We start from the raw sequence: 17,377 nt of genomic DNA, 5'->3' as shown, positions 1-17,377 counted from the left end.
TGTGTGATGTGTTAAAAAATACACATATATATATAACCAAAGGCAAACAATATCACCTTCATAGGAAAGTGATGTCTGTTACAGCGTGCTGGCACATGATAACTTGCCTTATAAAAGTTTACCACTATAAATGTGCATGTTCATTTTGCAGTTCTTCCCATGATTATGCAATGCATTTACCATAGTCTACCATGGTTTGCCATTTATTGTAATATGCTTTACCATATCTCTCTGGGCTTTACAATGCTTGCCCATGCTTTACCATGCTTTCACTATGTGTTATTACACTATGCTGTGCTTTTACCATGGGACATTGTTATAAGGGTCTCCCTGCCAGTGTTTGAATTGGTGCTGATTCTGCAGGATCTCCCTGCTCACTCCACTGCGCCGCTACAATACCTGTCACCCGCATCATTAACTCTGCAGCCAGCCTTCCCCTTGCAAGTCAGACACTTAAACCCACATAATCCGATGGAAAGAAGACTTCAGTCTCTCCACATCCACCATCCCTCATTCGCCTGTCCCAGTCACTCGACTCTAACCTCCAGACCACACTGCCTCCCTCCCTCCCAGTCACTCAGCTCTAACCTCCAGACCACACTGCCTCCCTCCCTCCCAGTCCCTCAGTTCTAACCTTTATAGTTTTAATATGATGTCCACACACTATGTACTCTTCTAGCTTCTGAAACAAGGGGCAGTTCATTAGACCACGTTCGATTTCCAAGGCTGCAAATCGCACCAGATACAGGATTACCTGAATCCAATTAACTCAATCAGTTTAAACGGTGAGGACTAACAGGATTCAGAGTTAAGGGGATGGCGCTGGGATCAGCATGAAAATAAAAGCTAACACATGTCCAGTGGAGCAGGGCCAGGAGATACTGACGATGCCGGCATTTCACAAGGACGCCCCACAAGTCACAGTGAGGGGCGTCCTTGGCTCTTACAGCTCTGTCTGTGTATCACACCTGATAGAAAATGTACATCTGGAGTCATGAAATTGCTGAATATATTTGACAAAAGAAAGAAATAGAGGAAGAAAGAAAGAAAGAAAGAAAGAAAGAAAGAAAGAAAGAAAGAGAGTAAGAGAAAGCTTCTGACTCTGAATATAACGACCCCCCCCCCGATGCCCCTTGCTCTCACCTGTAGAATCTGGTGTGTCTGTCGGCCGTGCTCTGTCAAGTTCCTGTTCAAGTTCTCCATGGCAACAGCGTTGTCAATCACTCCATCACAGCCGTGGGGATCCTGCACGAGAGAACAGCGATGAGCTGCAGTATATACCAATTATATTTCACATTATTACTGAAGTGCATGCAGCTGACTGTTATTCAAACAGTGTTAGTACAGCACAAAGAAAACAAATTGGACTGATCATGTATTCTAAAATCTTGTGCCCTGGGCGCCCTACGAAGAGCACTGACACGAGCCAGCTTCCTGACAGCAGCAGGCAGCATATCCGATAGTGAGAGAGGTCCAGTCTGTCTGTATACATGACGACACGCATCGCAGTGAGGCTGAGACCAGGCCATCTGCACCAGCTTTTACTGTTGAATTATGGGTGCAAAATGTTATCATTTGTCTTTCACATGAATCCCCTCTCATCCTCGCTCTCCCCTGCCAGCAGCTCAGCTCTGAGTGAGTCACTGTGTGACTCAGCCCCTGTTTACTCTGAGTAAAGACACAGCATTTAAAACAGATGTACATAAATCTCCTGAAACACAGATAGCGGAAACCATTTGATTTAGACACAAAGATACGTTCACACGCACACACCAACAACCATACAAGCCCAGTCCTGCCTGCTTACTGTCTAATGCAGTTGTATTGACTGATAAATAAATGCAATGGATTTGAGTTCATTGCACAAACCTGTTTTCTATTTCACCTTGTAATAATATAGAACAGATCTGCACAATTCAGGAAGCAACTTTCTTTATAAAACTACTGGAAAAAAAAGTCGTCCAAAATCCAGAGCTAGGGGGCTGCTTGGTAATCTGTAAGGAATCCTGTTACCTGCATACAGGTGAGTGCTGAGGATCATAGAGAGGTCGATATGATCCCAAGGCCTGTCCCTCCCTCTCTATCACTCCCTCGCTCCCTCTCTTCTTCTCCCTCGTTCCCTCTCCTCTCTCAGACCTGTCCAGCACGCAGTATTCAACACACCTTCTCAGCTGAGCTGGTCTGTCTCTCTCTCGCTCCTCTGATTCTTGGTACATGCCCCTTCTTGCTAAATAAACAAAACTGCATTCCTGCCTTTAGGCAACAAGCCCTCTAGGATGGAGGGAGACTGAGAGAGAGGGAGGGAGAGGGAGAGAGGCACTGGGAGAGAGAGGGACCGGGACAGATAAAATAAGGAGAAGGAAACACTAGCACTGTAGTGTAGATCAACACTGCCAGCTTGCTTGCACCAATACTTGTGCACAAACAGACAACAACTCGATTGCACCCATGGTGTCTCAATGCAAACAGAAACTCATTTTCACAGCAGCATAAAGAAGTGATTGTTTCGGTTTAGCATAAGAAGAACATTCTTTATTATTTTCTTCGGGGGGTGGGGTGGGGTGTTGTGGTTTTATAAAGATTATAAAGTCTAGACAGGATTCGAGAATGGAAGGAGGAATGAAGGAGAGGTCTTTACTCAGAACGAGTCCACGCACTGATAAGACATCACTGGATGCTTTATAAAGGGAGGTCGCGACTAATGGAGGTTAATAAAAGGTCAAAGATTAAGCAAGACACACTCCAGCTGAATGCTTTACTGTGGGTTGCTGTGCTTTTACAGGAATGCAGGGAATCAGGAATGCAGGTATGCAGGAAATCTTAGTAAGCAGTGGTGTCTTTTCCCTGCACATTTTCCCTGAACATTTGCCTGGACACACTTGTAAAATTCATTTTTTTGTCCAGATTAAATAAAGAAATAAATATATATTTGCACATCCCTATTCTTCCCTTAAACATTCCCTCATGTTCCCCTGCTTTTTCCCTGCCTATTTTCTCCTCCTCCTCCCTTCCTAGGTCTGCTATTTGTTCTGTCTCGGTTATCAGCTGACTCTCAGCCCAGTTGATTCCTCCCCCTCCAAGATCAATCACCTCCAGGCTGAGATGCCGGAAGAAATAATGAACCTCCGTGATCCTCTGGAATCCTCTCAAAAGCAGCATCGCCTCTGAATTTAACACCTCCACCAGCAAGCTGTGCAGGAACTGGAGCACCAGGAGCACAGCAGGTCAATGCGCTGGTCTCTCACGCCTCTCAGCTATGGAGGCCTGGGTGCGGATCTAGCCCAGGACAGGTTGAATGAGTTTGGTTTGGTGTGAACTACGAGGTAAGCCACAGCTGGATTTTATTATTGGAGCATTTTATTTGAGAGACAGAAAGACAGAGAGAGAGAGAGAGAGAGAGAGAGAGAGAGGGGGGGGGGGGGGAGAGAAAGAGAGAGAGAGAGAGGAACCTGCCTTACACCAGCTAATTCAGAACCTTTAACATGAGAGGGTTGGATGTTTCTACCCCTCTGTGCTTTAGAATGCTTCACCATGTTTTCACTACTCTTTATCGCACTATTCTTTATTAAGGGCTGTTGGACTGGACTCTTGAGTCAGCAGATTCAATGCAGACGGCAGTGCTGGCATGCAGAAAGGAAGCCTGTCGCTCGCCACTCCTGCCCCTCCACACCCCGGGAGGGCTTTGTTTCTGCACTGAGGAGTGAAAAGCAACGTTGCAGCTTTAAGACTTTTTTTAAGCTGTTTCTTTTTTATTTTTTTGGCTTGTTTTTCAGAACCACACGCGTTTCCTTGGCAGCCCTGTGGAAAAATGTGTGCCTGTTTCCTTGGCAGCACTGTGGAATAATGTGTGCCTGTTTTTGAGATTAGAGTTGCTAAATTTGCAGCCCCTGGAGAGGGAGACGCCCTTGGGTCAAAAGCTCCACACACCCCCCCACTCACACATGCACACACACACACACACACACACACACACACACACACACACACACACACACACACCCAGGCACACGAATATACACTCACTGACACCCTCATTCACACAGGCAGACACTGATTAAAGGTTCTGTGCCTGTCTTCATGAAGCCTCGCTCAAGAAAAATACATATTCAATAAACACTCATACAAACACATAATACATGCTACATACATACATACATACAGACAGACATTCAGTCATACACACACACACATCCTTACATACAGTCCATACTGTACATACTAGAGATATGGATACTAAACGAAATGTAATAAGTTTAATGACGAACGTTTCGATAAGAAGCTGATTAGTTTATTCAATTGAAGACGTTGAGAAAGACTTCTGGACGAAACGTTGAACTCACTGAGAAAGACTTCTGGTCGAAACATTTGTCATTTAACTGGTTAGTATTTCTAAATGTAGCAGTTAGTTAAGGATGATACTAGAGGCCGGCACAGAGCCCCTTTCTTTCCTCTGCTCCTGTGGCTCACCACTGTATTCTGCTCCTGTGATAAGCACTCTCATGGTAAGAGTCTGGATCACCACTGTATTCTGCTCCTGTGATCAGCACTCTTATGGTAAGAGTCTGGATCACCACTGTATTCTGCTCCTGTGATCAGCCCTCTCATGGTAAGAGTCTGGATCACCACTGTATTCTGCTCCTGTGATCAGCCCTCTCATGGTAAGAGTCTGGATCACCACTGTATTCTGCTCCTGTGATCAGCCCTCTCATGGTAAGAGTCTGGATCACCACTGTATTCTGCTCCTGTGATCAGCCCTCTCATGGTAAGAGTCTGGATCACCACTGTATTCTGCTCCTGTGATCAGCCCTCTCATGGTAAGAGTCTGGATCATCACTGTATTCTCTCTCTGTATAAATTGGACAGTCAGAAGCTTTCAGGCTTCAAGGCTTTCATCCTGTCCCTCCCTCCACACTCAACAAGTAGATGATTCATTAGTGGGGTGTGAGGTCACTGAGCTGACCCCTCCCTCCACATCACTTTGGGAAGACACGGGGCTAATAATGACACATACTTAGGAGGAGAAGCTGCAGCACAGAGGCGTTTCATTCAGGTCACAAACTAATTCCTAACCAAATACATTCAAAAACATACATCCTGACGTAAAACGTATTCAAGTCAAGCAGAAACGCGCTTCAGGCAATGCTGCCATCGGTGTACTGAGACACAGAGAGCAAATCACCCGGGCGTGTTCTAGTCCCAAACTGGAATGTTTGTCTACTTGGCTTGTTTCTTATAAAACAACAACAACACATTCCTAAACTTTGACTTTGACTGGTGCATTTCAGAGCCATCAGACTTTACAGTTACTTGGAGGAGACAGACGCTCACTACAGCCAACTGCTGACAAGTGACAAAACAGACGGCGAAGGAGGAGGAAGGGAGAGGGGGAGATAGAAGTAAACAAAGCTAGGCCTCAGTCAAGCTCAAGGCCTGTGGCTTTCTTTTTCTAAATGCAGACTTCCTCTGCGGCCTGCAGAGCAGGGGTGTTTCCTGTAGGTTGAGGCCCAGGGCGGGGGCAGGCCCACTGGGATAGGGAAGATCTGCACGGCCCCTCCCTAACGGAAACACTTCCATGATCTCTGTCTCCGGCCAAGGAAGCAGAGCTCAGAGCTGCTGAGAGATAGACAGTGCCGACAGGGGACTGGCCTCAGCTAACTCTTCATCAGGAGGAGAGAGTGACAGGGCCATACCATCTTGGCTAAAGAGGCCAGTTGGCTTCTCGAGAGTTTTATAAAATGCTGACAGAATCGACACAGTATGCATGACAGGAGGTGATAGAAAGCAGCTATACTGCCTACTCTGAGCTTCTATTAGTCCTTAGAAAGGTTTGGTAATTGTGCAGTTTACCCAGGCTGTACAATGCTTACCTATGCTGTTTCACTAGGGTTACCATATGACTCAATTTACAATAAGACAGTTCAGGCTTTTCAACTCACACCGCAATGCATTCTGGTATTAAAAACATAAGAACATGAGAACATAAGAAAGTTTCCAAACGAGAGGAGGTCATTCATCCCATCTTGCTCGTTTGGTTGTTAGTAGCTTATTGATCTCATGTACCTTTCACAGCATGACTACACTAACCAGAATGCACTGGGGTGTGAGTTGAAAAGCCTGACCTGTCCCAAACTGTCGTACCACACTTTCACTATGCTTTATTACACTTTGCTATGGTAAGCCATGCCTCTCTCCCTCTCCCTCTCCCTCTCCCTCTCGCCAGCAGGCTAGCTAGTTCCTGTTGAATAGTGGCTTTGTAAAGGACATCAGTACTTCAAGAAAAAGGCATTAATACACTGGTTTAATTAGTTTGTAGACATGAGGGTGTACAAAGTCATTAGTGCAATTTGCCCAGCAGGACGCGCCTAGATCCCTACAGTCAAACTGAGAAGAAGAGTCCCCTAAAGCTGTCAGAAAGTCTGCTGGTGTTTGAGCCTCAGCGCAGTGGAATTCCTGAGTGTCCAGAGTGAGAAATGGTCTCTTAATCGAGTGTTAATGAAAGATCCCTCAGAGCTCCTTTACAGCTCTCCTTGACGTGCTTGTTTTAAAAGTGATCCAGAACTTCAGAACGCTCTGTAGAATTCTACTGTAGCACAATAAGAAAGCAAGTCAAACAGACAAGCGCTTCGGCAAGCGTCTTCTCCGGGCCTGGCTTCCACAAGCAAGTCGTTCTGAAGGCATTGGAAGAGACTTGTAGCTAAAACGTTTGTTCAGCAGAAGGCACAAGCCAAAGTGTTCGCCTGCTTGACTTGGTTTCTTTATAGTGTTTTCACTGTGCTTTATTATACGTCGCTGTGCTTTTAGTGTTTGAAGAGTCAATGCTAAGGGAAGTCCCTGACTTTCTAATCAGCATGACTCATTTGTTCTGCTGGCTCAGCCCTGTTCTCCATTAGCTCCAGGATCACTAACTGGCTGCTGGGCTGTAAAGAGCCTGCTTGGACTATCCCAGCCTCCCATTGTGACGAGCGGAATGTTCCACGCACTTGAGCTGTGTGTTCCGAAACAGAACTCTGAACCCGGAGCTGGAATTCCACAGCTGTGAGCAACAAAGGAGCTCTGTACTGCACTGGAAAAAAAGAGTGTCTGCAGGACCTGCCTTAAAGAGAGTCCAGTCGAGTCAAACCGCCCACCCAAGGGCTTTGTGGTTGTCCAAGCACCTGGTAAAACCCTTAACATTTCTATATGTTTTCAGGATTATTATTTTACCAGAATAAAAGAGATTAACACTCCTCGTGTCGTCATTATCGTTAGAAAATGCTGCAGTCAGGTTTTTGGCATCGCAAAGTTAGCAACACCAAACACTGGGACGTGTCGAGTTTTTATTCCAGTGCAATATTTGCACCACTTAATTGTTTTTACTTAAAGGAAAAATACAATGGGGTCTCTATGAAGTGATAGTGGATTGCAATTCTGCTTTGGTTTAGATCATTTAAACAGAGCCATTTGTGAATCAAGATAATGAAAATCAATGTACTAGCAGCCAAGTGTGAGATATCGCTCCCCTATCGCTCCCCCCCTTACCTCTCGAATCAGCTGGATTTTGGTTTTCAGCAGTGAAGCCAGGAGCACCCTCACTCGGGGGTCTGCAGGGGTAACGCTGTGATCCATCTCAGGGTTTAACACGGGACAGGCACCCCCCAATACCCTTAAAGCGTCTGAACAGCGTCCGCAAGGCCAGTGTTGAGATCTAGACAGAGCAAGCTTGGGCAATCGCAAACCCGAGCAGCACCAGCAGGTCCGAACAGAAAACTCAGAAGAATACAGCTCAGTGTGCAGGTCCAATGGGTCAGTGCTGGGTGACCTGGTTTAACAGTGCCAGACAATGCAACCCCAGCCGCTCCCCCTGTGCCAGTCTACTCCAGCAGAGCAGTCCCTGCCCAGAGGCTGTAGGCACAGCGACAAGCTCCAGACAGCAGCGCACAGAAAGTATCTGAGTAAGAGAGAGCGAGGCCAAGTCCTACACCCAGAGAAGGAGCTCCAAGCCAGGGGCAAGAAGCCAGGTGTGCAGGGGAGGGAGGGAGGGAGGGAGGGAGGGACAGACTTTATTCAGTCTGCGTAGGAACGGTGCTTAAATTATTATAATGTTAAACAAAATATGAAATAGAAAATTCAAGTTTTTAAAATCGCACACCGCTCCCTGCTTCTCACCTCTCTGTCTCTGAAATACAAAACAGGACCCCCGGAGTCTTATCAAAAGTCACGGAACAAGGATGCTCCCCCAGTGATTGGGATGAAAACCATCAAACTGGTAAAAATCCCTCCTGTTCCTGATTCTTCTCAAGTCCACGCTATGAAGCCAGATCCACAGAAGAGGGGTTTTGCTGGTCTTGAACCCGAGTCCTAAGAGTTCTGTCGAGTGCTGGGCTGCAGCGACCTGGCCGAGCTGTTACCAGTCTGCGCTGGGAGAGAGGAGAGGGGGGAGCAAGTTTGGAAGTTGGGAGTTTCTGCCTCCCGGACTTTAGAGGAAATGACGGAGATGGAAACTGTTTCCATAACAATATCCGTTCCAAATATAGGAACATTGTCCCCCTCTCCCTCTCCCTCTCTGAAAGCAGTCAGCCTGAACACTCAGAGTGACAGCGGTGTGTGTCTCTGGGTTCAAATCAACAGATTTGGATGTTTTTGAACATTGTTCCTGCTCTAACTATTGCAAACCATTGAACAGTCAGCCAGTCACAATACCAGATGACATACTCCAGAAAGCATTATCTCACGCAGAGAAAAACCATTGAATGTTTATCGCAATCAAGCCAACTTGTTTTGTGTTTTGCCAGATGAGACTTGCACTCTGTTTAGGCAGGTGCCGGTACACAGTCTGACAGGCTACAGATGTCAGCTCTGGTGCGATGATGTAACCCTGCCCACACTCCCAGCCCCCAGCTCTGTTCCCACGGCAACACAACTGGAAGAATACCCCTCTTGTCTCAAACAGAGAAGGACTGAGGCAGGAGAGAGAGAGAGAGAGAGAGAGAGAGAGAGAGAGAGAGAGAGAGAGAGAGAGAGAGAGAGAGAGAGAGAGAGAGGTTATCAGATACCATAGCAGTAATAATTGAGAAAGAAAGAAAGAAAGAAAGACTGCCTCTCTGTCCAGCTGAATTGTGATTTCCGATCAGAGATCTTCTTCATTAACATTGATTGAATTTGACTGAAGCACAGTGTTGTGTCTCCCTGCAGAGCTCAGAGCTCTCCCTCAATAGGCTCCACTGTAGTTAACGGTGAAGGACTAGTACTAACGTGGCACAGGCTTCTGCTTTGCTATAACAGAGAAAGTGTTTGCGTCTGCCCCAGGTCTCAGCAGAATTGCACCTAGTAAACAAAAGTGGAACGTTATCAGCCAAAAGTGGAACGTTATCAGCCACGTCACATGGTTTTCATTTCTTTTTAAAAAAGCGATTAAAAAAACGTTTTTACGTAAAAGTAAAAAAAAAAAAAAAGAATGATCACAAACTCACCTGAGCGCCCTAAAGCAACATCTTCCACATCTCCAGCTGAGGACTTTGAGAAAGCTGCAGGGAAGAAAATCCACACGCGTTACAGTCCCATGAAGTGATCCAGAGATCAAACGTACGGAAAAAAAAAAAAAAAAAAAAAAATCCCAGGCTGGTGCTTTGTGGTTTCTCAGGTGCTTGTAAAAGAGTCCAGGCACGCTCCTCACTGAGGATTGAAAAAAACACCTTGAAGAGGAGGTAATATACAGAGACGCTGTTACCAGAGAGCCTCTCTCTCTCTCTCTCTCTCTCTCTCTCTCTCTCTCTCTCTCTCTCTCTCTCTCTCTCTCTCTCCGTGTGTCTCTGTGTGTGCCCCTAACACTCCTTCCTCTCGCTCTCTCTCTCTCTCTCTCTCTCTCCGTGTCTCTGTGTGTGCCTCTAACACTCCTCTCTCTCTCTCTCTCTCTCTCTCTCTCTCTCTCTCTCTCTCCTCTCAGTTCAGCACAAGGCTCTCTTTATTACTGCCCCAGAGTTGAAGAAACCCCTGCTTGTTCTTGCGGACGCACAGAGGCAGAGGAGCACCACAGTGAACTCAAAATGCCCACAGTGTGCCGGGGAGGAGAAGGGTTCTGTGAAATAGCATCGACATCAGCACAGCTCCGGCTGGATGAAGTGACTTTTCTTTACTGGCAGCGTCGCTCACAAAGAGGGTCTTGGATGTCAGCCCAAGGACACCAGATCTTAAGTGTCCCGTCGTGCAGGGAAGAGGAAAATACTCTTCTGAGACAACATTCCTCCAGGAAATTAGATATTTTTTTAAAGGATTAAGGAGTCGGTCAGTTAGAAAATTTGTTTTAACTTTGAACTGTCGTTCAAGGATGTGTCTACTTGTCGTCTCTCTCGTGTCTCAATCTCTCCTTCTTTCACACTGTCTCTCTCTCGCTCCTTCCCTCCTCAAGCTAGCTGTCCATCGACAAATCTACTTGTCAGCACATCTCCCAAAGCTTTCTTTCCACAGAAAACGGAGAAGAATCCCTTACCCACAAAAACCACAAGCTGGGCAGAAAAAGAAGCCAAAAAAACAATTTCCTCATAAAAAAAAACAACTTGAGCCAGAGGAGGAAACAGAAGAAGTATATCTGCAGTCGTGAGCACAGAGATCATTTTCTCTTTTCCAGCCTGGCTTTTAAAAACCGCAGGGAGATGGAACGCTCCTGTTGTTTTTGGACAGTCACCCCAAGCTGATCTAATGGGTTCAAGCTGCACTGATCCCACAGCGTCCAGCTTGGCAAGGCAACCAGCAAACAAAAACTCCACCCACCCCCAACCTGAGCAATGGTAATTTCCATCCCAGTCTCCAATGGAAAGTGCGTGGGGCGTACCAAGTGATTAAACTGGGTGGAAAGTCACAAACCCTCTGGGATCGGCCTGCAGAAAATACAAGTGTTACTTGTGTAAGGGGGATAAAATAATAGATACACAGACTGGACCGCTCCCTCTTCTGGTCAGTGAGGGACACACACTGGACCGATTTTAAAATAACGTAAATATCTTTCAGTACGTTCGCTGCACATGATGGCATGTGTACTCCATTAAAACCAGTTGCTCATATAGATAGTCACTTTATTAAGACCCCTGACCAGTTTTTAGTTACTTGTGGTCAATTTCCTTTTTCTGCTTTAACTATTTATTAAATATAATTGCCAGTCAGGCACAGAAATCTGAGCTCCAAACTTCAAGACTAAGCTGCCTGGAATGTTTAGTGGGAAGAGAGACACTTAGCAATATCGTTTTGAGGTTTCGGCAAAACCAGCCCAGGTTTTAGGTGCAGCAAATGAACCTAAAGGAGGGCAAGATGGAAAATCTTAGTGCTAGCAACATGATCACCCGTCCCCATTTTTTTCAATCATAGATTCTTTACTTCTTTGCTTGTATTTTATGCTTCAGTTTTGGATAATGTAAGTTTACAGACAACACTATTGCTGCTGTTGCTTCCTGGTACCTAATCACTTCCTGTTGCGTCGCAGTTCAAACTCACGCCAATGATCTGGCTGCAAGCAGACCATGTGACTTACAGCAAAGGCACCAGGATGCAGCAGTTAAAGCTGCCGATTCTGAATTAACATAAGAAGAAAGATCAGGGGAAAGATTCTCAGCACCATAAAAGGGTGCCCAATGTCAGTGAAGCTAGTAAGAGGCAAAGAAATGCATTTTAAAGTTTCGCTTTGCACTCCTTTAAAAGTCCTGAATTTGGGACCCGCAGAGTAAACCCAGCAGGGTCTCTATTCAGCAACGGCTCGAGTGAAATTCATTATAGCTTCGTGTCAGTAAATATTGACCAGGATTCAATTAAAACAAGGATCCAGTCTTGGCATTTCAAATGGACTGAGCGGTACAAGGAAACTGCAGCTAGTCTTGAGAGCATCTATCTATTTCAAATCCCACGCCTTACAAGATAATATCATAACTCTTACCCGCTGAGCACTTCCATATGTAATAGAGGTCTCCAACGTGCGGCTTTGTAAGAAACGATGGTACAGAGCGCATGTGTTTTATTTTAAAGCACGATATCTGGTACTACACAAGGTGAAAGAAATCTCTGTTTGCAAGCCACGTTTTCAGATGGTACTGCACTTCCTTGGTTGGTTCACCTGGAAGGTGAAATTGTCTCACCCCTTCAAACTGCTTCTTTCCTGCCATTAGCCAATCAGCTGCTGCTTCCCCTGACATTATTATGTGTTTATTTGGCAGACACCTTTATCCAAAGCGACTTACATGTGTTACAGGGCAGTACAGGGTTATACTAGGCAGTAACATGCTTTAATCCTCTATATAATACCGGGGGGAACTTTCTTCAACCTAATGCAGCACCAGATACAATGTTTTAAAATGAAAATCACTTCTTCCGGCACGTGATTCTATCAACACTGCAGTAAACAGAAGTGCAAACCAGCTAAGATTCACAGAATTATTCTGTTCGCTTCTAGAGCTCTTGTACCTTTACCGCAACCCTATAAAAACACCACTGTCTGAATTCCTTTACATGCTTCTAGAGCACAATCCCATTGCACGTTATTCAACATGAAATCCAGACTGCCTTCCAACCAGCTTGGTAGCTGCTGCTGCTGCTTGCAGTGTAATGGGAACCACATCCCCAGGAATGCTATCTGACCTTGTCAAGCCCTTCACAGCCCAGGCTATAATTGAAGGATAATGTTTATAAAACATGAAAGCAAAGCTGACATGCGGTTTGACTCCTGGCCCCGATCAGATCGGCTCAATTTAGCTTTAATTGAATGGGAGTTACACAGGGGCGGTCGGTATATTTTTGATGCATATCCCCATTTAATGGCGACACGTGCTCGACAGACTCTACTGAAGCAGCTTACTCCAAAGAGGTTTTAAAACACCTACTCAATCAGTTTCTGAGAGGTCTTTGCTAAACTGTAGGCTTCAGTGGATAACCAGTGAGAGAAAAACACACACATTTTATAAATTTCAAGAACTTGAAAAGCACAATCAGGAAGGTTTGTTTGTTTAATTTCCCAGAGTTACTATAATTAGCTTCTTGTCAGTTTTGGAACAGCCTCCAGGCTCTGTCTGTGTTACACACGACTGCACGATGATGTCACTTGGCTTCACTGTGCTGTGTGAGAGGTTGCCTTGGCGACCGCGTGGATGTTGGAAAGGTTGATGCGGTCCAGGAAACAGGGGAGATTGCAGGGCTGCTATTCTTTACTTGCATTGGAGCTAACTGTGGAGGAAGTGACCTTTCATCCACCAATCAGGAAGCTGCATGATTTCAAAGCACACATGGCAGGTGATCGCGTGACTTAGACAGAACTTCAGACAGGCTTTCAGACAACAGTTAAAACAGCAAGGGGAAGCAAAACATTAGTGAAATGTTTCCAATAACAAAAAGGCATTGATTACTGGTTTCATTGGACCTTACCTGGGTAGCTGATCCTGTCTGTATGGCGGTGCTATAGGATAGCGTTGTCGGTACACTCAGAATAGATTTTTTTGGTTTCGCTGCTCTTTCCACAGAAGAGCTTTTACAAGCTTGTTGGAGGTTGTTTAAAAGCGGAAACGCAGGTCTTGCTCTGGGAAGTTTTTACAAGACACAGTGGGGCGGTGGGGGACTGCTAAAGAAAGCCTGAGGAGATTCTCAGTTGCTGCTGTTCTGTTGTTTCCTCTTGTAAAAATCCCACCGCCGCCACCATCTGGGCTCCACATGTTGCCACTCTGCCATGTGGCTGTGGGGTACACGGTGGCATGAGAGGGGGGCAGAGGGATCTGCTATGAGTTAGAACCTCACTCGGACTGGGCACTGCGGTCCAGGAGAGATACCAGGGCTATGGTGGATGGAAGTGGATTTATTTAGCCTTGAACAAAGAAGAATTAGGGGGGATTGACTGCAGTCTTTAAAATCTTCACACAAGTCGACTAAGGCAACTCAGAAACCAGGACCACACAAATTAAGTGGAGAATGACTTAGGACGGTAGGAGACACTTCTTTACACGGAGAGTGGTGAGGGTAGGGAATGGGGCCACCTAGTCATGTTGTTGATGCTGTATCACTGGGATCTTGTAAGACCCGGCCGGACTATGTTTTGAGATTAACTATGTACTATAGTAACCAGACGAGCACTGATGGGCTGAATGGCCCCTAAAGCTTTTTTTATGCTCTTTGGCGGGCACTGGTGTTGCTTCTGAGCGACAGGGGGATCTGGGGTGCAGAACAGGCCACTGCTGCCCTCTGCTGGGCAAGTCCAGAACAATCCCACTGAAACAGGACTCACACACTGCATTTGATTTCATTCGAGTCTGGACTCCTCACACTCGGGATTAGAGTCTTAGAAAACATTTATTAGTTTAACATTTTTTTTTGTGGATGACTAGGAAAGATTTTAAAAAGGCTTTTAAAAAATACATTTTCCTCTCGCTTATTAGCACGACGACTGTCCCGCCAAATATGTTTCCCGTACTGCTGTAGAACATATTCATAAGCATTGCTGTGCCTCTAATGCACCTTATCAATTAATCCGCTGCCAGAATCCACGCTTGCTGGAGCATCTACACATAAACCTCACCCTGACTTTAAATCACAATCGCACCCCCAACTTTAAACAAGATCCCAGCCTTAAAATACACTCTCAGACTGCATTTCATTCTCACATCACAGATACTATTCAAAGTGTGGACACCCGAGGGCAAAACGACTCCCTCTCTCCATGAGCTGTATAGAGTCTATAAGTCTATCTGTTTCTTCTAAGCATCATTACAGGGCTCCACAGTGGTACTATTTGTGCATCTATAGGCGCTATTCTGAGGCTGCACTCACCTCACACTGCTGAGACTGATAGGGGCAGAGGGCAGGGACTGTGGTAGAGTATCGGGCTCAATAGACCCACTGTTGTTCATTGTAGTCCCAATGGGGTCTGTGTGTGGGTGCTAGAGCAGAGGTAACAGGCCAGCCCTCAGTGAACGTTTGCTAGGCCCCCCTCTCTCACTCCCACACACAACAGGGCTAGTCTGTTCAGCAGCCATCGCCGGTCACGGAAAGGAAATTCTTCACCGCCCCGCAGAATGTGCCCAATTTCCTCCTGAGCCTAAAACGGGACACTGATCCCAGGCCAAGGGGCCATCTACAAAGTGTGGGCCAGATCACCAGCACACAGGCTTGTGACACGGAGGTGTCGCCCTGGGCTAGTTTCACCACGGTCCCTTAGCAAGTCCATGAAAGAAAACGGTTTCTCGAGTTCTCTTTCATGTGCTTTGTTTGCTTCCATTCCTCTCCCTCTGTTTTTCTCACTCCTGTCGCGCGCGGATGTCGGCAGTTGGCTCAGATGAAAGAGAGGTCAGATGGAGTCAATGTCTCAGCCTCTCACTGCTTTCTTTAGTGAAGCGGAAACACTTCCAATTCAAACAGATGGACCCTCCAATGACTCACCTTCAAACACAAATACAGGACTTTGTATTCCTGTGGAACTCTATAAGCCTGTGGCTGTAATGACTCATGAATTTCATTCTGTACTGAAATTATAATGATGTCTGTAAATAGCTAAATAAGTACAGCTCTGGCCAAAAGTTTAGCATCACCTAGAATTTTAGGCTTGAGACATAATCATCATGTAATCGAAGAAACTACACAATGATATTGCTAAAGTCTACCGGAAGCCATAATAGTACTGTAGTAAAATATTTCATGTTAGATTTCAAAATGTCATTTACAATTTGTGTCATTTTTCTTTAAGTATATAGAGAACTACAAAGCGCTGTGTAATTCAATATGTTAATATAACATTATTCAGCAGGTTTCAATTGACTTTATGAAGCAAAATGAGTTAATTCTATAGGGTGATAGCTGTATACTGTGAAAAACAGTTTGTTTGTGGTCCCTTTGCTCCATGTTTTGCAACTGCAGAAGATTCCCAACACACTTTATCCACAGTATAGAAATTACTAGAGTAGCAAGTCATTTATAAAGGTGTTAAGTCTCTTTTAAAAGCTGAGCATTTCTGTTTAAAAGCGCTGCACAGGAATGGGATGCTGCAGTGAGGAATCAGACAGACTGGACTCCTCCATTGATTCAGGGATAGGTTAGACTAGTCCAGACAGCAGGCAGAATGGCACTGGGATACAGCAGCTTAAAAACGTTCATTTAAAACACAAAGCCTCTACCAAGGTAATGTGCACATGCAAAGCAAGCAGGGACACTTCCTCTGTAAGTGAGCTGACATTGCAGCTGGTGCACCCGAGACCAGGGCACTCAATAGAAAACCAAAGTAAAAAAAAAAAAGTCTCCACATACCTTAAACCTCACTTTCTTTGCCATCCCCGCTTGTGGAGGTCAGTCTGCCCCCCCCCTCCCCCTCTCTCTAGCTCTCTCTGTAGCTTTCACCAGGATTTGGTGATGCACTGGGTATCACTTCTAAAACTGGGTCTTCTTAAAATTTAAAAAACAAGACCAGATCTGAAGCTTTTCAAATAAATCTGTCACTGAGCACTTAATCCCACAGTATTTCAGTCCAAGGGCTGCTGAATCTTGATGCTGTTTCTGTCTTGCTGTGTTCCAGTCTCTCTCTCTCGCTGTGTAAGCAGAAGCTAACAAAGCCTGTTTAAGGTCCCGTTGTGACCCCAGCCCCCCTTTCTCTATTCAGTCAGGAGACACACCCCCAGCCTGGGGGACAGAAGCAGTCATTAGGACCCTTGGCTCCTCGTCTCTCCCAGCAGGGCAGGCTGAGCTACAGCTGGAGTCAGAGAGCTGTAGAAATCCACAATGGAGAGCAGCCAGCTTCAATCCCTTCTGCCTTTTTACTTTCTGATTTCCGAATCCTCTTTCTCTCCCTCTCCAAAACACAAACAGGCATCACAGTGAAAAAGAGGTCAGGACAGAATTAATACCCCCTCCCTCCACCACCACTCTGTGTCTTGTAATCTCCTGTATTAAAAATCAAAATAAAACAGGACTTGCTTCCGAGAATGCAATCAATCCTTTAATATGTCTGAGAGACTGGGTGATGTGTCCTGAATACTGTCCCACGCAGGCGCGCCGGGATCGAAGGACAGTTACCTTTGGAAGCATTGGACTGGCAGTAAGCAGCCGGGTGGTTGACCTGGAATTAATTGCACAGCAACATCTGTGTTTGTTAAGATCGCTGCAATTAAACACTGGTGTGGGTGCCAGTTACTCACTGCACTCAGAATGCAATTGCTTTTCACCTGTTAGAACTCTGACTGGTCCCAGTGTAACACCTCGAATGGGAATACAGAATGCCTAAATGCCCATTTCAAGCATTGATAAATCTATTATTTTTCCTGTTCTTTGGCCAACTGACTGCTCTATGCCTTATATAGGGCACTGTCAGGTCTCATGATGTGCCAAAGCTGTTTGTGGGGGGGGGGGGGGGGAATGTTCCTAATAAAGCATTTAAAACCCTCTGGACTGC

At 45.7% G+C, this 17,377-nt stretch overlaps 1 protein-coding gene across 26 annotated transcripts in view; it reads right to left on the bottom strand.

Moving 5' to 3' along the window:
• Positions 1 to 16,743, bottom strand: part of LOC117397143 (pleckstrin homology-like domain family B member 1) — a 74,258-nt gene extending 57,515 nt beyond the window's left edge. For 4 of the 26 annotated variants that reach the window (XM_059009809.1, XM_059009812.1, XM_059009824.1 and 1 more), the window contains exons 1-2: positions 7,519 to 8,402; positions 1,144 to 1,245 (exon numbers count right to left, since the gene is read on the bottom strand). In XM_059009809.1, the coding sequence (XP_058865792.1) occupies positions 1,144 to 1,245; positions 7,519 to 7,605 (189 nt within the window). In that variant the 5' untranslated portion in view covers positions 7,606 to 8,402. Of the gene's footprint in view, positions 1 to 1,143; positions 1,246 to 2,013; positions 2,166 to 7,518; positions 8,865 to 9,449; positions 9,858 to 16,239 lie in introns of those variants that run through there. The other 22 variants (XM_059009817.1, XM_059009818.1, XM_059009822.1 and 19 more) reach the window with 16 other exon arrangements.
• Positions 16,744 to 17,377: the final 634 nt, after the last annotated feature.

Source organism: Acipenser ruthenus, chromosome 39 (genome assembly GCF_902713425.1).
Source record: "Acipenser ruthenus chromosome 39, fAciRut3.2 maternal haplotype, whole genome shotgun sequence".
NCBI classification, from domain to species: domain Eukaryota; kingdom Metazoa; phylum Chordata; class Actinopteri; order Acipenseriformes; family Acipenseridae; genus Acipenser; species Acipenser ruthenus.
This window is presented reverse-complemented; position numbering and strand designations above follow the sequence as displayed.